The 24,968-nt window shown below is 40.5% G+C and overlaps 1 protein-coding gene and 1 long non-coding RNA gene across 2 annotated transcripts in view; one reads left to right on the top strand and one right to left on the bottom strand.

Annotated features, from left to right (window-relative positions):
- The window catches only part of si:dkey-106n21.1 (solute carrier family 23 member 2), a 56,579-nt gene extending 53,143 nt beyond the window's left edge, over positions 1-3,436 (bottom strand). Inside the window, exon 1 of the mRNA XM_031279916.2 lies at positions 3,172-3,436. Coding sequence (XP_031135776.1) covers positions 3,172-3,243 — 72 coding nt within the window. The 5' untranslated portion in view covers positions 3,244-3,436. The remainder of the gene's footprint in view (positions 1-3,171) is intronic.
- A 7,822-nt stretch (positions 3,437-11,258) lies between these two features.
- On the top strand, positions 11,259-24,754 carry LOC116036310. The gene is made up of 3 exons (XR_004101566.2): positions 11,259-11,269; positions 23,884-23,898; positions 24,539-24,754. It is a non-coding gene; the product is annotated as an uncharacterized LOC116036310 (long non-coding RNA).
- The last annotated feature ends 214 nt before the right edge of the window (positions 24,755-24,968 follow it).

Genomic DNA, 24,968 nt, shown 5'->3' with positions numbered 1-24,968 from the left:
TTTACAACTTTCAGTTGTAAAAGCTGTTATTTCTGTGACCCTCTCTCTCTCTCTCTCTCTGTGCGACTGGCAGACAAGCAGGTGACTGAGTTTGTTTGATTTCCACACTCTATTACAAACATCCATGCAACAAACATACATACAGTACTTGCCATATTCAATAACACCAAGTACTATCCACTCTAACACATGTTCTTGCCTTGTTTTAAATACTGCTACTTGTTTGCACTTTGAGTTTTTTGGGGGTGACAACATTTTGTAAGCATAATGGCTAATGTTTACTTCCCTGTCCATAAATGCATCGCTTTCTTTTAATTAGTTTGCAACAAAATACTGTATACCACTACCACTACAGTTTTGTATAAACATGTAAAATGTTTGCCAGTTGTGTTACTTACATCCAGAATCATTTACAATGAGTAAAAACAATCGCCAGTGAGGAGATCATGGGTCAGAGTTACTGTACCGTGGCATTGTTCCAATATCCAGAGGCTACTAAAGTCCACTAAAAATGAATGAGAGATGTGAGTCACGCTGAGAGTTGGAAGCTTTGTTTCACGTGAAGCCAGCCTTTGTTTTTGGAGTTTAGCTTCTATCCTGTGTTGATACCTGAAACCCTAAATTGTCTTTCACTGAACTCAAAGCTGCACTGACAAACAAAAGCTCACTTGTACTAATGGCAAGAAAAATGCCTTAAACACATTTGCTTTCCCATTCCATTGCTTTGCACTGGTGAGTCCTAACTGTAGCCTTGGTAGAAAAGACATTCTGTAACAGGTGTACTGTGTATGAAAGTGTGTACAATCCAGAATTACAATCCAGGCATAATCAGTATATGACATTTCAGTGTTTCCCACACATAGACTAATGTGTGGTGGTGCGCCGCACTATCAACACCGGCCGCTGCATATTGCGTTTCGTTATTACATTTTTTTTAAAACGCTATTTAAAACACATTCAGCTGCATTTCCTTTCCCTGTTTTCCTTCGTCTCTCTGTCACCTGTGTCTCGCTCACTCACACACACACACACACACACACACACACACACACACACACACACACACACAAAAATAAAACACACACAGCTCCTCCCACTGTGCACACAGCGTCTGTCTCCATAAAGGAGAGAAGACGGCTGGCGAAATTTACAAGTTCACGAAAGGCTGGTATCTATCTCGTGAACACCTTTACACAATCACACATTAAAAAGTGCTATAAAAATATTTTATATTCTGAATACAATGTTGTCAGTGTATCGTGTATGTGTTGGAGTCCCGACCCGACCCTTAGCAAACAAGCGATTGTGCCTGCTTTAGAAAGTTAACTAGTTGCAAGTTTGCAGTAAAATGCAGTTGGGTTGTTGAGGTCACAACACTATATGTAGCAGCTGTGAATCAAATAAACATATTACAAATAATGTTATGTCATTTTTTTACTCTTACACTGAATGTTTGCTGCTTCAATCCAGATGAGTATTGAAAAGTATTTTCCGCGACTGAAAAAGGCACGTGTTGAGGATAAGGACCAGCCTGAACTGGAGGTATCGGTCTGAAACAGAGCTGAACAGTCGGACCAGTGCAATTAGTTATGTTATTAATTTGTTTACAATATTTTCAGGCTTCAACCAGTGCTGCGCAATCATAAAGACAGGGTCAGGGAGAGAAAGAGATAGATTCGGTAGGCATTGTAGTAGGAGAGGAGGACAAATGAGAACCTGTTCTCAACGGCCTACCTGGTTAATTAAAGGTTAAATAAAAATAAAAAAACAGCATCCAACAGCTTGTCCTCCTCAGTTTTTGATACTTGATTATTACGAAAATAAGTACCCCACCGTGATATGGGGCGAGACCCCCCCCCCGCCACAAATTGCTTTCTAATCTGTGGGAAACACTGCATTTCAGAAATCAGTTCATTAAAACCTTAAGTAATAACATTATCAAATGAAAGCATCCAATAAAAACATGACTATTGCATTTGCTGAAATTGTATCCTTATCTGCTTCCAGTTTATTATGGTTTGAATCAATTATCCACTATCATTATTTCTCACATGCTATATGTTTTTAGCTCTAAACAGAAATGCAGAAAATCTTAAAAAGCCACTAAATATGGTATTTAGCACATACACACTTTCTGTATCTAAGAGATATTAATATATGGCACTAGGGTTTCTATTCTATGAAACTCTCCCATGGGTGTCCTTTGTGGTTGTTTCCATGGTGCTGAACTGACCCGGAAGTACAGTGACTTTTTTCCCCCCTCAACCTGAAAAGGTTTGAAAAACTAGGGCCCAAAGTTCGAAAGAGGTCCTTGTGAAATATATCTACATGCTCAATGCCTAAAAAGTAATGAAAACTTAATCTGGATGCCAAAGTCAGCAAGCCCGATTGATTGATTTATTAAATTGATTTATTAAATGTATAAATCCTAGTTTAACATCTCTGAAATCATTGTATGGTAAAAGTCTCGTTGGGCTTTTGTATAATGTCAGGTAGTATACAATCAAGCATAATAATAATAAATGAGGCCTCGTTCCTTGCTTGTATTATTTTGCAGATGTTGACTACTGACGTGTTCACCCATCTGCAGTTGAAGCTGTGCTGTTTGTTTGGTGTTCCCATTTTTCTAAATTCTTCAGTAAATTGGGATTGGGAGAAAAAAAAGGAGAAACATCAATGCTGGGCTCAGCTGTGTACACTTGCACACCCCATGCAGCCCGACCTTGCAACCTCAAACAAACAAAACATTCCTGCTTCAATATGCGTTTCTGTTTCTTGGTTGACATTTAATTAAAGAGCATTTCTGGTTTAAACTCAGAGCTTTTTCATCCGTCTCAACTACACTCAAGACTGATATTTGCCACATTCTTTGAAACCATGCAATTGATTTCACTGCACAAGTATCCCGTCTTTTGTGGAACACATTCACACTTTGGTCATTTCACATTCCACAGTGGCTTACATTTAGCGCTTACTGCTGCAATGTGAGAAAATAGCACTGCACTTCTCCTTCTCTTGGTCTGTAAGTAAAACCTAAATAATAAATATGTGTGTTCATAAGAAAAAGATTAGTACGTGACTTGGTTTTATCTCAGACCCTCACTCTGTGTTTAATTTTGTGGCTGTCTCAAAACTAAACTGAAGAGAGAATTAATATGACACTACACTTACCCCAAATGCATGGTTGACTGTCCCCAGGTCCTTGAGTCCCAGCTCAATTTTCTCCTCTGTACTGAGACGCATTCTGATAAAATAAGGCAAGGAGGTGTATAGTTGTTTCTGGTCTGAAGTGGACTCCACACAGATCAACGAACACACACGGTGGAAGTAAAACTCTGACTGATCGCAGACCTAATAGGACAACATCAACGACCGCCTCATGTCACCAGGGAAACCGGGTATCACAGTGAGAAAGAGAGTGGCTCAGTTACTTTGTAATCTCTTCTACGGTGCTGAAACATTTCTGGTCTGCTGCTGAGCTAATATAGGCTTTATTGTAGTTACTCTGACTTACAGTCATGCGCCTGCTGCTGTGATGATGGATCCTATGAGAGGGGACAAGCACGTTTGTCACATGAATCTTTAGTTTGTCATACTCATTAAGAAGTTCTTTTATCAAAAGTTTGTAGTTCACACATTTTGTGACTTAAGAGTCATTGAGTTTCAGTAGATCAACCTCTGTTGTATGATTCGATACGTTCCTTTTTTCCCAGGTACTCAGTATCAAGCAACGCTTTATTAAACTGCCAGAATTTTGAACGGTGTTTGGCGGGTGACAAAGACGTTCACGTAATAATGTAAACAAGCCAAGTTAGCCCTCTGAGCTAATGCAGCACACAACTACTACTGTAGCCAAGGTTAATAAAATAAAAAGACGGGGGCTCTGTAATCTTAACCAGCGTGAACCAAGATGGCCAACACACTTGCACGGCAGCGCATAACGCTACAGCTTTACTTTTTCCGTTTTTACCCATCACAATTAAAGCCCAAGTTTTAATTCACTGAGAGCATTACACTATAAGACAAATCAATAAAATATCTTACGCTAACAACATATTTTGCGGACAATAGATACATTAAAAAAAAGCCAGAGACTATATTGCATAAGTTCCAGTGAGCTGTAAGTTCACCACTAATCAGAAGATAACGTCATCCCCGAGCCTGAGCGCTGACTGACAAAAACAAAAGGACTTCCTGACTTGAAGAATCGACTGAGGATTTGAATATTTGACTTTGAGGGGGCAGCCCTAGTAGGATCTTCTGTTGTATCTTCACTTACTACTAGTATTTTTGGTTATTTACTCAGTTATTTTTTTGTGTTTTTAAATGTCTTTAATTTGTTGTTGTGCTCTGTTCTCAAACTTGTCTCCTTGAAATTACGTTCATGTTCTACTAATTTGCAAAAGTAAGTTTTCCCGGAATGTAATGCTCCCTAATGTTTTTTTTATAAACATGATGAGGTAACGTTAATCAACATTTATGTGGATGAAATCAAATTTTCTGCGCCGCCTTTGGTTTCAGTAATCATATTGAAGGGCAGTAATTTACTCAATTGTCTTGTTGCAATTGTCGATGACCAAAAGAAAATTTCCTCTGGTATAAATAAACATCTAAAATGATCGGATTAAGCTGCAACCTGAGGATTTTGTTAAAAAGGTTAAGAAAGTTGGTTAGTTAGCTCTGTTTGCTTATCAATATTTAATCCTGATTTTCTGGAAATTCGCTTAAAATTATACAGTACGTTTGTATGGATACTTCACTAAAGAGTGCTTTACATGATCAGTCTGTCCCCATTCCTTTACTGTATGTAAGCATGAACAGGCAAAGGTTGAGAAGGTAGGGCTGGCTATCATATTTTTCATTATTTATTAACAATAAAAGGTACTTTGACTTGAATACAGGCTCATTCATTATACTTTGTTACTGTATTATTAAGAGTTAGACATCTCAATAAAGTATTAACTTTAAAGAAGTCCTATAAAAAGAAACATTTACTTAAAAAAAATTTATTATTTTATTTTATTATTATTATTTATTTTTAAACACTAAACTATTTTTTCATCACAAGTTAAAGTCCATTTTTTCAAGATATACCAATAATGAAAAACAAAACAATTGCATTAAAAGGGAATTAAATATCATATATACTCTGTCCCTCCGTATATTGAACAATTTAGAAGGGTATACTCTGATAAATGCCGTGATAAATAGAGTATATTTGCAAGGCCGTGCCTGATGAATTTCATAGTCGGGTTTGCGAGTTGAGACTACATGGTCACAGTGTGGAGCCTTGGGTCTTGTCACCTCACATTACCACTACTTTACCCTCTGGGGTCTTCAGACACACAAATAATTTTAGCATGCTCTGATATTGTTGTCAATTTGAACAAATGTCACCAGTATTTTCAGAGTACTATGACTTGTGTGTATTCAGCACAAGTTCAGCTGCAATAATATCTAAGTAGAATGTATTTCATGATAGTGATTTCTTTTTTAAACAATCCTAAAAAAGATTTTGAACGTTGGGTTTCTAAACCTTTATTTCAGTCTTTACAAGCTTTGAAATGTATCCATAATTGAAACCTCATCTGAACTCTAAGTTCCTTTTTTCAAGAATGCTGAGAAATTGGACACACTCTGGGTATGTGAAAGCAAACACTATACATGCACACTTCAAATACTATGTTTAGCATCACCGTCCCGCATGCCAAGTGGGAACCCGTTTACTTGCAAAAGGAACAAGAAATCAATTCACTCCTATGTCATGGCATATTTTGGGACGCTTGTCTTAAAAGGTGGCAGTCACTGAGAAAAGGTTCTGCTGGGCTAGGAGCAGCTGAGGGCTGATGCTTTTCTAAGCTTGGTAGTTGAAAAATGTACATTTGATGTAGGGAATCATAAGCTCACATGTCACCGATGTGAGGGATTTGAACAAACTTTGCACAGATTAAGTTGCACAGAAGCTGGGACCACGAATAAGTGAATAATTTTGAATTGAATGTACTAGTTATGGAAGACGTATGCACATATCATAAAAACAGAGGACAGTTTAAAAAAACAAACAGAAAAGTTTGGGTTCATTACAGAGTTGAATTAAGGTGACAAATCCATAGCTGTGAATTCCCTTTTTAAAGCATGTTTACAGAAAATGGCAGCTGAATAGTAGTAGTAATAGTAGTTTAGTTGTTAAATATGCAATAAAACTCATTTAAAACTAGAATTGTGCGGTTCTCAATGATCTAATAAACAAAAAAAAACATCAACTGTAAGCTCTTTGGCTAAACTGCCAATCTGTTACCGTCACAGTTTAATATTAAAACAGCAAACAAACACTTGTTGGTGTCCAGTTAATTTATGGAATCAAGAATGTTTCTAATATTCACTAATTCTCATTTCTAATTTGCTTAATATTACCATACTTTTAGCTCTGATAAGGGCAAAGGTGTCATATTGTGAAAGGTTTTATAGCCAGTTTGCGATACGTTTTTTTATTATTGTAGGTCACAGTAAGCATACAGTATGTATGTCTACATACTTACTTAGAAAGATAAATCACTCCATTGCAAAAGGAATAAAATACAAATGTGTACAACATTTTATACCACTCTTGTCCCTCCATCACTCTAAAGGTTATAAGGATATTTCAGACACAAATTCCTTTTCTTTTCTAGCTTTGCATGTTTACATTTATTTTTGTCTTGCACAGAGCAAAGAAAGTCTGTACTTGCTTGAGATGAAGAAACAGTGCAGCTGTTTGGATTGAAGCAAAACTGAATGAAGAAACTAAACAATTCTGTTCGGTGCACCCTTGAGACTTTTGTATATTGTGTGTCATTGCACCATGTAGAGCTGAGTCAAAAGAGATACAACAGTTTGTGATTGTTCGCTTTAGAAATGCTGCCTGGTGTGAGGCTGAATCTCTTAGCCAACTTGGCGAACATCAAAGCCGTTCAATGTTGCTGCCCTGAACAGCAACTCTTTGATTTACACGTACCTACAGTATCACCACAAAGAGGCCCTGTAAATAGCATTTCACGCTACATTGTTTCTGCTCACATGCAAAATTGTCATTCATGTCTGTTTTCAAAGGACACCTCAGAAACATCAACAGATATCTCCAGTCAGGTAATTTTTCTCCCTTGATTACTGGTTCCCATTTGCCTTAAGTGCAGCTTACAGACTTTTTTCCATAACGTTGCTGCTAAGAGTTTGTAAAGCAGGTGTCTGAAGGGATTTGACATGGTACTACTTGCACTGAAAAGATTCTTTGTACCTTCAGCTTCTCACAGTTCACAACAATGTCGTGGGGAGTCTTTCACGTGATGAAACCAAAGAGTTCGGAATACTTCCATCATAAGAAAGTTAGCCTTGGTTTCGTTTTGTAGCTTCATTAACTGAAAGCATGGTGAGAACAGACATGGTAGACAGTGACTAATAAAACATGTGAGTAGATGTCCATCGAAAATAAATCGATCAGAGCTTAATTTCCAGGCTTTGATGAACCGTGGACCCTTGTGACGGTGTGACGCTCCAGGCAAGAGGAGCAGCTCTTGACCCGTGCACAAGCAAGTGATCAGCATGAGTGTTACTGGCCTCGGCAGAAAGACAGCTTAAATCAACCTCTATTGGCATAGTAGGAAGTAACGTGATGTTATGATAGCGTAGCGAAAAGTCATAAGAAGGTCAGGGTGGGTGATGTGTGTACAAAGCAGCTGACTCTGACGCTGGAGACTGGGGTACGCGTCCCGTCTCCTCCTAACAGTTTCAATAAGGACAAATCTTTTCCCATAGGGGTTGTTATGGAATGTAGAGAATGTATGGAAAAGCTACCTGAACCTGACGTGCATTAAAGGACAATTTTGGCGCAAAACGAACCTAGGGGTTATTAACAGATGTGTACCCACTCTGTCGCTCTCTGGGACATGTTTTCATGCTAATCGAATGAGTTTGGAGCTTGAAAGACGCTAGTGCAGACCGCCGATTAGCTTACAACGCTAGTATTCAGGGCACAGGGAACGTAAAACAAATCGCTATTTATACCACTAAAAAGGCTCAAAATATCACCAAACTTCAACGGTAGCATAATGAGGGTCCCTAAATGTTAACCGAAGCATTGAGAACTTTGTAAGTGTACAGACAGTTTATTGAAAAGATAGATTATAAAGACACTCGCGTTCATGTTTACATGCTGCCGCCGTCTTGGAAACCAGTCATGACTTACAGCTGGCGATGCAAACTAAAATCAAAAGCAATTTGCTCAATATATCTGAAATAATCACACTCTGCATAACTTGTCTAGTGTACTTACTCAGTGGATAACTGTCCGTCTGGTCCCTCCGGTCCGGTTCGCCAAAAAAGTTTCAAATACAGCCCTGTTTATCAGAGAGGGGAAATCGTCAGACTGTACAAAACACTGCGTCTCTTGGGCATCGCGACGCAACAGGTCCCACTCCTTGCAACACAGACACTCCTGTTCAGTGGCCATAGCTTCACAATGTCCGCAGGTACACCACCAGTTTCCCGAAGTACAAGGCTGTGTTGCGGCATTGACTACAGGTAGCTCTCTCTCTCTCTCGTAGCCCTTTCACGGAGCTCCCGCAGCTCTTCGTTCAATAAACTGTCTGTATACTTACAAAGTTCTCAATGCTTCGGTTAACATGTTGGGACTCTCATTATGCTACCATTGAAGTTTGGTGATATTTTGAGCCTTTTTAGTGGTATAAATAGCGATTTTTTTTTGCGTTCCTTGTGCCCCGAATACTAGCGTTGTAAGCTAATCAGCGGCCCGCGCTAGCGTCTTTCAAGCTCCAAACTCATTCGATTAGCATGAAAACATGTCCCAGAGAGCGACAGAGTGGGTACACATCTGTTAATAACCCCTAGGTTCGTTTTGCGCAGGAATTGTCCTTTAATGAATTAAAAATAAAAAGAGAAAGAGAGCAGGAACCAAGGGGGTAAGCCTCCCTGCACAACGCGCACCTCCTATGGCGCCATTTTGATGCTAACAAGCACTCACCCGCCGTTAGAATTCCATTGACTGCCATTCATTTTGACGTCACTTTGACAGCTAATAACTTTACATCTGAAGCATTTAAAGACTTTATTTGTCCATTGTTTATTTCTAAAAAAAAAACGACAATGTATAAAAGGCTCCATTACCTTGTACCTCACGTTATGGCCCCGTAGCAGACGTTTTTGTAAAAATAGGCTAACGATTGTGTCATAACCACACGACTCGCATAGTAGAGGAATTACCGTATAGTACAGGAGAAGCTCGCAGGCAGTTTCAACTTACATTAGCTGTTTAAGTTTAATTACTAATGTTAACTAGCATTTTAGTTAGCAATAATTAGCCTGTGCCTATGTTATCTCCTTACATATACCTACGCTCTCCGTCTCTGCAAGATTGGGAATGATTGAGATTTCTCTTGGCACAGCTACCAGAAGACTTACAACTTTCAGACAGGTTGCTCACGTCACATCTACGTCTACGTCCGCAAGCTCAGTTGGAGGCTGCGCAGTAACACTCAGCCATCACCGGAAAAGTGCTTCTAATAGACTTCACTGGTCTCCGTCCAGAGCAACGGGATCTGTTGGTCCATTTCTTTTACCGTCTATGGTCAGAACCGGTCTGAAACAGAGCCCAGAATAAATCTAATCAATCCAAAATCACATAACAAGCAGCCACCATTGAAAAGAGTAGCAAAACGTAATTTCCACCTGCAATTTCCAGGTCACACACTCCCTTTTTTTCTCTTGTGATAAGTACAACGCAGCACATGATCTGAGCTAATCATATGACTGCTCGGATCCACTCGGATATTAGACATATTGGCACAGACCCACGCAACAGAATGGAAGACCCGATTAGACTGAATTGCGGAGAAGTACACAGAGCATTGCTAATCTATTAACACAGCTCATGACGTGTCGATCACGTGTAATTCATTTTAAGATAGTATTAGATAGTGTTATGTGGTATATTTGAAATGTAAGGACCTTTTAAGCACTTTGTTAAAAAAGAGGCCATTTTCAAGGTATTCCAGTACTTTTCCTCAAAATTCAAGCACCTTGTGTGAACTGTTATTTGACGCCGGTAGAAATCCACATGTATCAGACTAGGGGTGTGCAATTATTGTAAATAATAATAGCAATAGCGATTTTGGCTGCTAATGATCCCAAAAACAGAGTAATCAAGAAAAACAATTATTTTGCACATTACGTTTGGAAGTAAACTCTTATTTTGTCTTGTGTTCTGAATGAAAAAAAAAAGTTTTGTAAAGTTTTACAGTTGAAGGTGTTTTCACTGTTGTTTTAACTGTTAACTTTTTTAAATTCAATACTTGCAATATTTTTACAAAAGACAATGAATTGTGTTAAATAATCATGATTTCAACATCAAAATAATTGTGATGATGTTTTTTTCTATAATCGAGCAGCCCTGTATCATAAAGACAGAAGAACTAGTTAAGTTTGACAATTTGAGTAATGTGATTAACTCACTTTTTCTTTTCTTTAAAGCTTTAGTGCGTAACTTTTTATATTAATTATATTAATGAACATCTGTTACATTCAAGCCATTGCCAAATGAGTTGCTACAAAGCTAATTAAGATTATCAGCTCCACACAACTCTGTATTTCTCAGTATGGCTATGTTCAGAAGATTGTGTTGTCCGGTGACTTTCCCACGCAGAAATTCGAGTGAAGAACATTACCTCTTCTGAAGAGCCCGTCATTTTTTTTTAATCCTCCGTGTCCTCCTTGCATACTAGGGGTGCACGATTCAGAAAATGTCACGATTCGATATCGATTTTTAGGCTCAAGATTCGATTCAAAATCGATTTGATTCAAAAACGATTCTCGATTCTCTCGGGGCTCGGGTCGGGCTCGGTTACTGCTCTGTCGGGCGCGGGCCAGGTTAGGGTTAGGGTTAAAAGCGGCCCAATCCCCATTCTAGTGGACGTGCCAACAGTGTTGTCATTACTTAGAATTCCTCATGTGGGAGACAGAAACTACGCACTATAGCTTTAAGAGTTGACACTGGGAAATTGGTGTATTCTGATGCAATGATGTTTCAGTCATTCACCACCAATCTGCTTCTGTTCAGCAACCAGTGCAGATAAATCACCTCAAGATCCGGGTCAGACTTTGGTGTGCAACAGGGTCATTCGAGAATGAGCAATTGACCAGCTAACGTGATGTGCTCTCCATTGTTCAATTTTGAAGTTTTAAGCTACTGAGAACAAATGATTTTCAAACCCTGTTCTTAGTAGTAACATATCTTATAATATATAATATAACTTGACACAACCACACCTTTAGATTAGATTAGAGCAAAGGGGGAAAAATACTCATGAAAGACCATACCAGTAGGAGGTCTTCTATCTACTATTAAAATGAAAAACTCCTGGCTGTACAGATCAGAAAATCAAATATGCAAGTCCAATCAGCAGCATATGTTCTCAACGGATCATTTTGAACAAAGACATTTGTTCAGACTGAGTACAAAGACATGCTGCCCTACAATCCACAAAAATGATAAATCAAATTATATATCTTACAAAGGATTTCTGATACTTTAGAGAACTGCCTATTTCTGAAGAGCCTATCGTGGAACATCTTTTATAACCCCAATCAAACCTTTAATTTTAATAGTAGATAAAAACTCCTATTCTCTTCATGGGTGCATCAAACATGGCAGTGCTTCAATCAGGAATTAAAATAAAGTTAAATTGTAATATAATCAGGCAATTGAAGCCCAGTCTTTGTATTCACATTGTATCCAACCCCCAGTCTTCTCTCCATACTTAAATCCCTTTACTGTGCACTGTTAAATTAAATGGATTTACTGAATTAAACTGATTTTCTTTGAAATAGCTTTTTACAAAGAGAAAGCTGATAATACTTAGGCTGTAAACTTTTTTGTCCACAAGATGGTGGTATATCCTAAGATGGGATCTGACAATTCTCTGCTAAACTGACTGAACTGCTGAATAAACAGAGAAACAGGTTGGGAACTGGAGGGTTGCAGGTTCAAGTCCCCATACGGACCAAAGTATGGTGGTGGACTGGTAGCTGGAGAGGTGCCAGTTCACCTTCTGGGCACTGCCAATGTGCTCTTGAGCAAGGCATCAAACCCCCAACTGCTCGGGGCGCCTTTCCATGGGCAGCCCCCTCACTCTGACATCTCTCCATTAGTGCATGTATAGGTACTGAGCATGTGTGTGTGTGTGTAATTCAGGCCTGTGTGTAATGTGTGTAATAACGACAGAGTGAAAACATTGTAATTTCCTCTTGCGGGACTAATAAAGTATATATTATTATTATTATTATTATTATTATTATTATTATTATAGCCGATAAAGCTGTTAAAAGTGGAAACAACAAATCAAGGTCATAGAACACAGAGCTAGACACTGTCCTCGATACCATGCAGTGTTTCCCACAGGTTGAGAATTTACTTGTGGTGGAAGTTGGCGCAGGATGTGATGGCACTAGGTTTATGAACTATTTATTGAAAACAATAACTAGGCTACATAACATTAACAGATCATTTTGAAATAAATAACTACATATTAAACATATCATACTAAAAGATGATAAAGATACAGATGAAGTCAAATTAATAAAATCTCGGGTTTTATTCGGGCTCTAGTCCATAAATACAGTCAATGGATACAGGCACGGAGAACGAGAACTGAACAGTTAGCAACGATTAACTCCGTTAGCGGTTAGCTCCATTATAAAGATATGGAGTGGAGGACACTGCCGTGGATAAATGACGTTCAGGGAGCTTTCACAGCGGTGTGGCCGGGGCATTTCTACAGTTTGTTTATACAGTTAATCCCACCAGCAGCATTCTACTCTTTGCTACTACTAACGGCAATAGCCTCTGAGCCTGATGCTGCACGCGGCGCAAGACATCACGAGGGGCTGGAGGTCGCTGGTCTGTGTGCACTGTAAAAAAATACATTGTTGATTGGAAAAAAATTGAATTCGGATGTTATCTACCTGGGCGGGTCTCAATCTACCTGGGCGGTGCGCCCAAGTAGAACCTATGTATGGGAAACACTGCCATGTGTTTAGCTTTTTCTTGCCAGGTCTTTTGATATATCTTTTTATTTCAGACCTCCCTTCCCATCTTAGCTCCTCCTTGTCAAGGAGCAAAATCTGCAGCATTGCAGACTTGCTTAAATAAAGTGGGCAGAGAGGGTTTAAAATGTTTTGAACGGCTTTAAGCAATTGAGCATTTCACAGTTGTACAACTTTAAGCCTGCATGGTTTTAAACTGGGTTTGAACGGTTGTAAGACTACAGAGCTGGTTACGTGATGGTTAAAATTACAGTGAATTGAAACATAACACTACATATTAAATTTGGGTTTTATTACCTTGAATGATAGGCTTTGGCTGCTGTGAGTTATTTAAATTAGTTTGTTTTTCAGGCACTTGCATATAATTAGCCAAGCTAATACGGCACCGGTGCCTTAACGACCGGTATGTACCGGACCGAATAGCAACACTGATTTCGGTGCCTCATTTCGGAGGCAACAGTTAGAAGCAACATTAGCATCGCTGCATGTGACGCGAGTTAACATTACACTTGGCAGCTGGGAACGTTAGCCTACCGTTAGCTATCAGCTGGATTAAACACAGTTAAAATGCTTACAGCTAAACGGTGTAAAGGATGTAGGTGTAGAGGATTCCAACAGCGGGACGTCAAATAGTCTGCATCTGCCTTTGTCAGAAAAACAACACAGACAGTATGTCCTCGTGGTGCATTCAAAGTTATTGTAAAATACCTTTTTCCCTTCTAGTGGTTGTTTTTGTCGTTTACCAGCAATTTACTGGTGAAATAAGATGTTATAAGTTATTACATTATTAATAAATCATTTAATTTTGACCATATGGCCTTAGCAATAAACAAGCCATTCTTAAATGTTGCGGACTGTCGTTTTGTGCTCCTTTTATATATATATATATATAAATCTTTTTAAAAGTATCGGTTCAGGCACTGGCACTGTTTTAAAAGTATCATTTTAGTAGGGGATGGAAAAATAATCAATTCTTAGATGCATTCTCTCTAGAACGATTCGATAAGGTGACTTTCACAAGCATGTTTAAGGCTTAAGCATGGAATGACTACAAACAAAAACCTCAGTAGACAAAACATTTAATTAAAATTTGTGTGTGACAAATACTGTCTATGTCAAAATCTAAGCTTTGTCTAGCTGCTTTGTCTAGGAAGTGATTAGCAAACTGAGTAGCAAACTCAGATTGATATGTATATTTTTAAAAATCACGCATGGAAATGTACATAAAAAAATTGTTGCATCAAGATGCATCTATAAATCGGTTTAGAATCAAATCGTTGGCCTCTGAATCGGAATTGAATCGTGAGGTGCCAAGAGATTCCCACCCCTACATTTTAGCACAGGTATCGGAAAAAATCCTTAAGATACCCAACCCTAGCCAGGAGTCAGTAATCAAAGCTTTTAGAAAAAGTGTGTTTACAAGTCAGAAACGGATAGGCAACTTTGATATGACATGAACTCGACATCAGCATACAAAGAATGAATGTAATTTACGGCGCTTCTGTTTTTAAAGATCCTCTATCTCACCATCATCTGCAATTTAAATTAGAGCTGGACACATATATCGGGTGGCGGATAATATCAGCTGATATTGCCCTATTACAGACATAAGTATCTTGCGGTATCGCCATGTTTTTCGATATGCGCTGATATTAAAACCATATTTACAAAACACTATGCAGAAAACAATGCTAGCGGGGACAGAAATTGTGTCATATAGCTTTTTATTTTATTTTTATTTAATCTTTTTTTAAATGGTCAGCAACTGACTGATACTGAAGTTGATGTTTATTTGGCCATTTCATTTATTCTTTGTTCTCTCTGTGTTCATTTATAGAATTGGTTGACAATGTAACAATTGTACATATAATGTATAATATTGTTAAATATTCTTTAATAAATATATTTGTTTAGGAAATCAGCCTTCTGAGTACTTTTGCATACAGTAGTCATATCGATGCAAAATTGGTACACAATCTAAACATTTTCCTGCATAGCTCCTCTTAACCAACAAGAGCAAAGGTCTAATTAGTCAGAATAACTGTGGGTGTACAGGTCTTTTGTTCCCTACAAACACACTCCCCAAATGAAATCCATACTCAAGTCAGCGGAAATAATTACCTACTTTCTTCAGCAGTACTTAGAAAAGATTCAGTATTGCAGTGTACACAAAATCCCTGTTTGTGTAGGTCCCTTGTAATCCCTTTCATTGAGTACACACACCCCATGGATGCATAAGGTTAAGGTTTACAAAGGTAACATTCCCAGGGTGAATGTGGTAAATCATAATATGTAGCCATAACCCCCTGAGGTCATATTTTAAGATATTTAAGATGTAAACATTTGTTTAAGCAGTAGATGTTAACAGACAATAGATGGTGCACAACTTAAATTTTCCTTCTTAATCAGGTAAATGGAGGGACACAGCAATGAGATGCTGGTATTTAACATTTCAGGCAAGGCTAGTCCTCTAATGGCTCAGCATTTATGTAAATTCACAGGAAACGGGCAGAAGCCCTGAGTTAGGAGTGAGTGGCTAATTAGGGCCTTGCTGCTAACAGTGGTTGGCTAGCCATGTTAATGGAATTGTGTTTGTATGTCAGCACAGTGTTTAGTGCGCTTATGTGTGTGTGTGTGTGTGTGTGTGTGTGTGTGTGTGTGTGTGTGTGTGTGATTTTGTGTACACTGCAACAGAGAGAGAGAGGAAGCAAACTTACTGTAAGCATATATGGGTTGATGTGTGTTTCTTGTGTGTGCAAAAATGAGGGCATGTTTGTTTGTCTGTGCATGTGTTTGCACTTATGTGTTTGTGCGTGACTATTGGTATTGCGGATGTGCATCTATAGCTGCTTTCCGACCGGAGGGATTTTTGCAGTTCGTAGAACATAAAATTCCTAGAACCCTTTTTTTCTCGTGTTCCGACTGGACCAATTTGGGGATTTTTAAGTCCCTATGGCCGCAGTTCCTGTAACTCTTTCAGCTCCTACTTCAGGGCAGGGGCTTTTCTCTTTTCCCTTTTCAGCAAAGGAACCTAGGTCAACGAGGGTCGGGTTTCCGGTACAGACAGACCAACAACGGGACAATTTTAACAGATTTCGTCAACGTTTTAGGCGAGAAATTAAATTAAAATTAAACTGTTTAGATTTCGAACATAGGCAGTCTTGCGTAAATTGATGCCGAATTGACAATTTGCTTCAAAGTTTTCGGAGTTGAGAAGCTCCATCAAGTGAGGCGACAGCCAGCAAGCGCCAGCCTGGTCTCTGAGCATGACTGGCCTGCCGGCCAGTCATGCTCAGAGACCCCGCTGTAAGCTGGAGGTCTCTCAGACCGGTCTCGTAAATAAGAGGCTTTTATTTCGCCGTTGACGGTTCGTTTGTTTAAATATCACAACACATGTCCATCATAAGATTAACGGGAACCTGTGGTTAACTGTCTTTTCGGAGCTAAACTCCACAAGCGTATCCTGCAGCTGGCCGGCCGTCACACACACACACACACACACACACACACACACACACACACACACAGTCACACACACACACACACACACACGTCCACAGCGCAGCAGGCAGAGGCGGGGGAGAGAGAGATACCCGTTTCTCTTCGGGAGACTTGTTTAAATTATGACAAATATGCTATATACATTAGATTTAGTATTCAGTTCATACTTTTTTTGGTGTATTTGTTTTCTGATTTTAACGCTATAAAGAACGTTGCCGTGCTTGCATCACTCCCTTACCCCTCCTATAGTCCCTATGGCCACTTGGCCAGTGCGAATGCAATTGGAAAAAAACGGTTTTGGGGGGGAGTCGTTAGTAGATCTGTTTAGAAGTGGACTTTTCCTATAACTACGTTCCTGTAACTTGTACTTGATCGGAAAGCAGCTTATGTGTGTGTGTATTCCCCTTAATCTCTGGCTTTCCGTTAGTCCACTTATTATTCTCTTTCTCACACACACACACACACACACACACACACACACACACACACACACACAAACACTTAATTACACTGAGAATCTGTAGTTGTATTCTCAATGCTAATGGTAAGCCTGAAAACCATCAGAGGAAGGTGAACTCTCACAAAAACCCACACTCCCTCACTTAGTTAGTGCTTTCGACATGTTACCTCCATCTAGTAAATTAGGTAACTCTCTTTTCTGTTATCTGTCACGGTTTTGCAAATTCCTGGTGTTTCACGTTTAGGCACATCAAACTCTCAATCGCTGCATCTCTTTCTAACACAAACTCTATACTGATGCAAGCACATTGTCAAAATCCATTTAACCCCACCACTGACACACACACACGTACTTCCTGACTCCTGACCTATGGTTGTACTGTGTGTGTGTGTGTGTGTGTGTGTGTGTGTGCGTGTGCAAGCACTGGTCAACACAAATGGCCTCAGGCCTCAGTGAGTTTGACTGACCCAGTTTATATTGATGTTTTAGGCATTTAGCAAACATTAGTTCACTCTGGACTTGAATGGAGCAGTTTAGAGAATATTTAAATTCCTCGAACATCTACATTAGAAGCCATTGTATTAAAACAACCATGATAAGAAAAGATTGGACGAGGATGACTACTGTACTGCGCTGTGAGAAATAGTCAGCTATACAGTATTTAGTTAATTAAATATCTTTTTTAGTTTTCGTTTTCTTTGCTTGTAACATTGTTTTTACATCTCAAAATGAAAATTAAAGTCACATTTTCAAGTGGCAACAGGGATTGCGGTAAGTACCCGTACTTGTAATGATGATGGGCTATTGCTGGACATGAGTACGGTCTTTGTATTGCAAGCTGGATACGTTGTGGCAGTCATGTCTTTCTGGAAATATGTTCAGGTGGCCATCTGCGGTTAAAAACAATAAAAAAGCATTTCCCTGTGGACTGCCATCATAGACCTTGGGACCTCAGCGTCAGCCCTTGCAACACAGTACATCATAGTTTCATTTGATTTTCTTTTACCCATGATATCCACCAAGACTCTCGTCCAATGTCATATTCACAAACCTTAATCTGTGACCTCTAATGCTTCAAACATTCTAAGCCTTTGGGCCTTCCCTTGTGCCTGGACTAGATGTATGTATGTGGGAAATGGTATTTAAATGATGTTTTAAGGGCAGCTAAAAGCAGGATCCAAAATAAACTTTTTATTTAATCTTTATCTAGACATACAGAGTTAACCACACAACAAATTTGTTAAATTACGTTTTTTAACTTCTGGAGCAGAACCCAGAAGTTCCAATTTAACTTTGGCTCCCTACAAAAGAGATGCTTGCAAAACTGTTGCAGCTAATATTTCTATGTTCGATAAGCCAGACATATTTTCCATCTTACTCTGTTGCTGAGTCTTTGGGCCTGCCTAGGTTTCACTGCAGTTGGAACAGGACAATGTTGACCTCCATATCTTCTTTAATACCGTTTCCTGTCATGTCACTTCTTTCATAATGAGCTTGAGAGCAAAAACCTGACATCACACCCTGTCCCTTTCATCACTGCACATGTAGAGCTCTTTTCACCCTTCTCAGTTTTTGTTTTGCTCTTAAGTACACTGCACCGAGCAAGGCACATCGTCAATGCCTACCCTCTAACGTTTCATTGGCTTCTACACAACTATGCATAACTGATAAAAAATAATATTGAAAAAAAAAAGGAATATTGCTGTCTCAGGGTTCTTTAATTCATTCTGCACAGCACTGGAATTATTCTGTATAATGCATTGCTTCCTCTTCTGTACATTACTCCTTCTGCTCGTATCATTTTTAGCTGAAAATCCTTCCTTGTTCTTTATTCACTCTCAGTCTGTCTATCTTTTACCCTCCCTCCATTTCCATCCACTGCATTCAATAAACAGACTCCACTTTACTATTATGTAAAGCTAGTTGTTTATATAAACCCATCTTTATATTCCTCCCTTCTCCTCCCTTTCTCTTTTTCACTCTCTGTCGAAGCCAATTTTTCCTGAATGGGTATATTTCCTTCGATGACGGCATGCTACCCTTTCGCTCAGGCTCTCTAGTCTTTTCTCTCCTTCCCCCCTCTTTCATCCAGCTGCTATTTTCCTGAATGAGCAGTGAAACCATCCCATGACCTCACCATTGGTTCAGCTGTGCCCCTCCCCCCCAAATTTGAAAGATGGAGCAAGAATGATGATAATTGCTGTTGCCATGTTATAAGGCATCCAGAAACATCCGGTCCTCTGCAGACAATCATGCATGTTCACACACACGAACACTCACAGGCATGCGCTAAATCACTGCGCTTCAGGACTACAGCACTTAATCTGCATGGCAACAGCCCCCACGCTGCTGTAATGCTGAGCTGATGGGTGTAAGAAAAGAAATGAAAGAAAAGCATGAGAGGAAGAAAAAAAGGAAATGTCAGAAGAGAGAGCGCAAGACAGAAAAGCTAAAAAATGACAAACGGAGACACAGATCACAGAGCGAGAAAGAGACCCAGAGATAGTGGTTGTGAAGGCAGCGGGGAGAAAGAGACAAGATTTAGAATGGCTGCTTATTCATTCATAAATGCCTGAATGAATTCCTCTTCATTCAGATCGCCTGTCAGCCCAGTGGACAGCCATGATCACCCTATTATGTAAGAAAGAGAGGGGGAGGGGCAACAGGAGGTGAGGTCAGGTGAGGTGGGGTGGAGATGAAGGAAAAATGGAGAAAGAAAACGATACAAGCAGCAACACAGCAGGCTGCACTAATCCCATATTTTTACTGCTGAACTGATCACCTTAGCATCACTATCAAGATGTGATTCTTGTAGTTTGATGATGATGATGATGGTAATTTGTGATGTCACAATGGTTACAACGCTGCAGAGGGAAAGTAGTGCATACAGCATAGATGCTGTTGTTGTAATGGTTGGGCACTATGTTTCTAAAACAAAAAGGAGAAAAATAACCATGACTTCATCCATTGGATTAGCTGAAACAAAGAGGATGTGTCCTGTCCTGTATGTATTATTATTCATTTGACTAACGGTATTTTCCCGGGACAAAAAGCACAAAGGAATGGGGAGAGGCATTACGATGTCTTTCATGAATTTATCACGAATGTGATGGCCGATGACATCATCTATAGGACCAACCCTATAATAGGGATTCAGAATGCTGATTCAAACGTGAAAGATGTTTGAATACTAGCCTCAGCTAGCCTGATAATCAGGCTTTGTCAGATAATAACTCTGCTGTTTTCAGTCAACAGACTTTGTCTAGACAGCATAACAGGCTGACCTGGCTATTGTTTGCAAGATAGTTAACTTCTTAGCATAGATACTGCTGTCCTATTCACATCTAGAGTTGGCTATTTTCTGATCTCTTTTCTTAAAATAAACTGGCATTGAACTCACGATCTGTTGCAAAAACTTAAGAAAAGATAAGTAGTTTGGGGCAGGAAAAGGAATGCAATAACACGTAAAGACCCTGACACACCAACCCGATTATCGGCCATCGGACAGTCTGGCGAGGTCAGTGACTCGAGTCTGTTCGGTGTGTTCCGTGCCTTCGTCAGTCGGAGGAGCCGTCGGCCTTTATTTGGGCCGATTTGACATGTTGAATCGGAAGGCGGGCAATCAGACTCAATGGCCAATCTGATTGGTGGAGCGCTAACCCCGAAATGACGAGCGGGATGAGCCTGACTAACGCCTCTCAAAATCTGACGAAAATCTTTTAAACTGACCTTTGTCGATCTGAAATGAAGACAGATTCAGCAACTGTATGGCCTATTTCTCGCTTAAAATATTTTCAGAAACACGTTTCGGTGAACTATTTTCGTAAAATACGAGATTGCATTCCGAGCCGCCATTATGAAATTTGGGAGAAGCCAGACCCACGTGACGTGTTCATCCAATCAGCTGCCGGTTTAAATTTTTTGGACGACAATACAGATTAGCGCCGCCTGCTGTTATGGAGACGTATTACATCTCGCGCCGGCGAGTCGGCGTCGATTCGGTGTGTTCCAAGGCACTTTTTTGACCAACTCAGGGAGGCAGTCAGTCCGACTGCCATTTCTGCCGAAGGTCGGCCGTCAGGTTGGTGTGTCAGAGCCTTTAGATAGCTAGCAAAGGTTAGCAAGCAAGCAGGGCCAGGCTGTCTTCATCAAACTGTCTGCTAACACTTATGATTAACTCCTGTCTTAAAGCTATGGTGCGTAGTTTCTGTCTCCCCCATGAGGAATTCTAAGTAATGACAACAAAATTGCCGGCGCGTCCACATGATACAAGCCTTCCGTGATCACGCACCACCCCCCACCCCTCCTTCACTCAGTTGCTAGTAGCCAAGGAGGACAAGAAGAGGTGATTATCTTTACTTGAGGTCCTGCGCAGGAAAGTCAATGGACGACACAACCTTCTGAACATAGCCATACTGAGAAATACAGAGAGAGTCATAATTAACTTTGTAACAACTCATTTGGCAATGGCTTGAATGTAACGGACGTTCATTAATATCAAATATTAAACTAAACTAATCAAGCAAATTTTAGAGGTGGCCCAGTTGCATGCAAAGACATGGAAAGACATGAGATGATGTAAGATGTGTGCGAACATGCGTCTGTCTGCAAAACCTAACCCTGAGGCTGTTTGACTCTAAAATATGAATGTATCAAATAATAAAGCACAATAAACTGGAAAACTGTACAGTTAATGGTACATAGGCTTAAAAACTATCCAGTTGTCACTTTTGTGCAAATACAAATGCAGCCAGGGAAAAAACCTAACCCTTAGACCTTAAAACCCTTAAAACAATTGACTCATGTACATGTTGAATTTGTAATTAAAAGCACTGATTATACTGTTGACATAGCTAACGCATCGTCTGAATTCGACGCACGTTGATAATGTCACCAATTTTAGTTAGTCCCACCCACAAAGGCTTGGATTGGCTCAGTTTCTGCAGCCAGGGGAAAAAAGGCCATTCATGGAGATGGTGATTCAGAGGTCTGGTACCAGGCAACTGGCAGCTACAAAAGCATAGCAACAGAGAAGGAAATGTGCAAGAGGAAAAAACTAACAGTGTATTTTTAAATGTACATTTTCAGTGTCAGCAGGGCTTGACATTAACTTTTTGAGGCACTTGTTGTTGGACAAGATTTCCCCTTCAACAAGAAAAAAGGATCTCCAGACTCCATAATACAAAGTAATACTCTGTGCAGTGTATCACCAGAGGTAGTGGTGACTGTTTATCAGTGTTTTTTGCACCCAACGGCTCCTTCCAGGCAGCCTCTGAAGCTGGACTTTTTTCTACAATATCACTTTCTACCCGGCAGAGGCTGATTCGCCAAGGGATCCTTTAAAAGGTGTAGCTACTTTACAGTTGAATATTAGCTGATATTTAACTACGTATATTTAACCGATAATGTTGGGTTGCCCCCAGCAGACACCGCAGAATATTACTCCTTCTTCATAACGCACCCAGTCGAATTCATCTCTCCAGCTGTTCACAAATTTTCTTTCCCTTTTAAACTCGTATGATGCTGGTGTTGTAATGTTAATTGTTCTTGGTGCTTTCCCTGGCACTTGGCCGGGCTGCGGAGCCTGAAGAAACATCACTCTCCACTCCAGCCTCCACCACTGTTTTTCTGAGGGAGGTAAAAATGTATGTTTAAACTGCGGAGGATACCACAGCGACTGCCTTCACCATAGGTAACGTTAGCTTCAAATACTCCAGTCTGTCTCCAAACACTGGACTATTTCTCCTTGCTAGCACAAGTTGGTTTGGCTACTCCAAGCAAACTAACTCTGCTGCAGCACGGTCACCTCACCGCCCTCATCAGCTTATTCTAGCTAACCCGACAGGCTAGCCTCTCCGACCGGGGCCCCGTTCTCGCTGCCCATGCACCCGAGCCCGATCTCGGTGTGGCTGTTGAGAACAACCCTGAGCACGAAACGGAGATTCAACACTGGGGCTCCACCTTGGACATACTAAACCCGCTAGCCGACGAACCCCTCTTGTTGGACTACGACAAGGTGGATGAGTTGGTTGGCAAGAAGTTTCTGGTGTCGGACAAGTATTCCTCTTTCGTTTCCTCTGCCCAACCGGTCGGCTCTCCATGTTTTTTTCACCGAGGGTGAGGCTGCCCAGTCGCAGCCTAGCGTTGACATGCACGACGTGTGTAAACACGCGGTGGAGAGGCGGAAAATCCAGTGGCCGGTGGTCGCAGCAGAGGCTCCACTACCTCTACGATGGGAAGAAATTGCTTCAGGCGAAGCGAGCCGCGAGACAACTTCTCCTGGTGTTCTCTGAGCTTCTAGAGGTAGTCAGAGGCGTTTGGAGCGGACATCTCCAACACGCACACATCAACTACCTGGAGCTGCTAGCGATGTCTGACGCTGAATCATTTTCTGCCGTTTCTCCACAGGCACCATGTGCTGGGAGAGAACGGACAAAACAACTGCAGTGGCTCATATCAACCATCAGGGAGGTCTCCGTTCCCGACAGTTACACACACTAGCGTGCAAACTGATACTGTGGAGCGATGTTCATCTCCTTCAGTGAGAGCGACACACATCCCAGAGGTTAAGAATTTAACGCACATTGTACTTCTTCTCCCTGCACGATCAGAGCGTGCCGCTAGGAGTGGACGCGCTGGCGCACGAGTGGACGCGTGTCCTTCTGTATTTATTTCTTCCGCTGGCCATAATTATTCCGATGCTGTTCAGGGTGCGGGGGACCGTCTCTCCCTGCTCACCTAGCTGCTAGCAGTGCTAACCTAGGTAATGTGCAACTCCCAACAAAGATAGCTAAAAACAGAGAGCTCAACACACAGGGTGAAAAGAGGAGCTGCAGCAATGTACAGTACAACAAAAATATGGTGTTTTTTGAAAATTAAACCATGTAAACCTATTCTGGTACAACCTCTAAATACAATTATGAACCTGAAAATGAGCATAATAAAAGCACTAGGTGTTCGGACTGGTAAGTTAATGTACCTAAAATAAAATGTATCAGCTGATATATAGACGTGTCTTTCGCATTGTAAAGTCTACGGGGAAAGTCTTTCTGGGCCAGAGGGTTGCTAGTTGTTGCAATTCCACCGTTGGCTGCTAAGCTCATGGTTGCTTCAAAGCCTGGCAGTGTTCCTGGGGGCTTAAACGTCTGGTATACTCGCCGTTCCCGAACTGTCGCGCAACAGTGTGACGTCATGGGAGCGCCTATTTGGGAGCGTAACTATTTATACTCGCACGTGGTGGTCGTGACACTAGCTGCAGTCTTCTCCTGAACAGAGGTGGCGCTAATGAGGAAAGGCTACCGACTTTGCTATTTCTATGGACTAGAAGAAGAAAAAGGTAAAGGTAAACAATGGCAGAACTGGCAGCAGCATTGACGAAGAGAAGCACTTTGAATACTTCAGAATCTCTGCACGATGATTGGATGACCTACTTCGTCGGATCAAGCCTTTCATTCGCCATAAAATAACTCATCTTAACCCAGTAAGTTTACAAGAGAGACTTGCAGTCACTCTGAGAGTCCTGGCATGCGGTTGCCCTCGAACTCGTCCACGCTTCCTGTTTCCACTTTGTTGCACACCGCTGAAAAAAATAGAGTGGTGCACGACCTCTGGTCGAGCACTTTAAATCCTGGCGCACCAGCGAGATCTACGTTATTTTGACATCACATTGTCGCGCGACAGGTCGGGAACTGCGACTGTAAAGAGGCCCTTTGTCATGACGAGGATGGAAAAATTCATTTGTCAAATGTGAAACTATTCCTTTAAAATAAATACTTTGCATACAAGTTGTATTCAGTTTCTTAATGCCCTTTAATTAAAATAAGTTTTTATAATGCATTTCACACAAGTTAAAATGCTTCACAAAGAAACCAAATCGAGTAAATGGACACTACAGAGGAAGTGTTTGTGTGCAACA

This window comes from Sander lucioperca, chromosome 7 (genome assembly GCF_008315115.2).
Source record: "Sander lucioperca isolate FBNREF2018 chromosome 7, SLUC_FBN_1.2, whole genome shotgun sequence".
Lineage (NCBI taxonomy): Eukaryota > Metazoa > Chordata > Actinopteri > Perciformes > Percidae > Sander > Sander lucioperca.
This window is presented reverse-complemented; position numbering and strand designations above follow the sequence as displayed.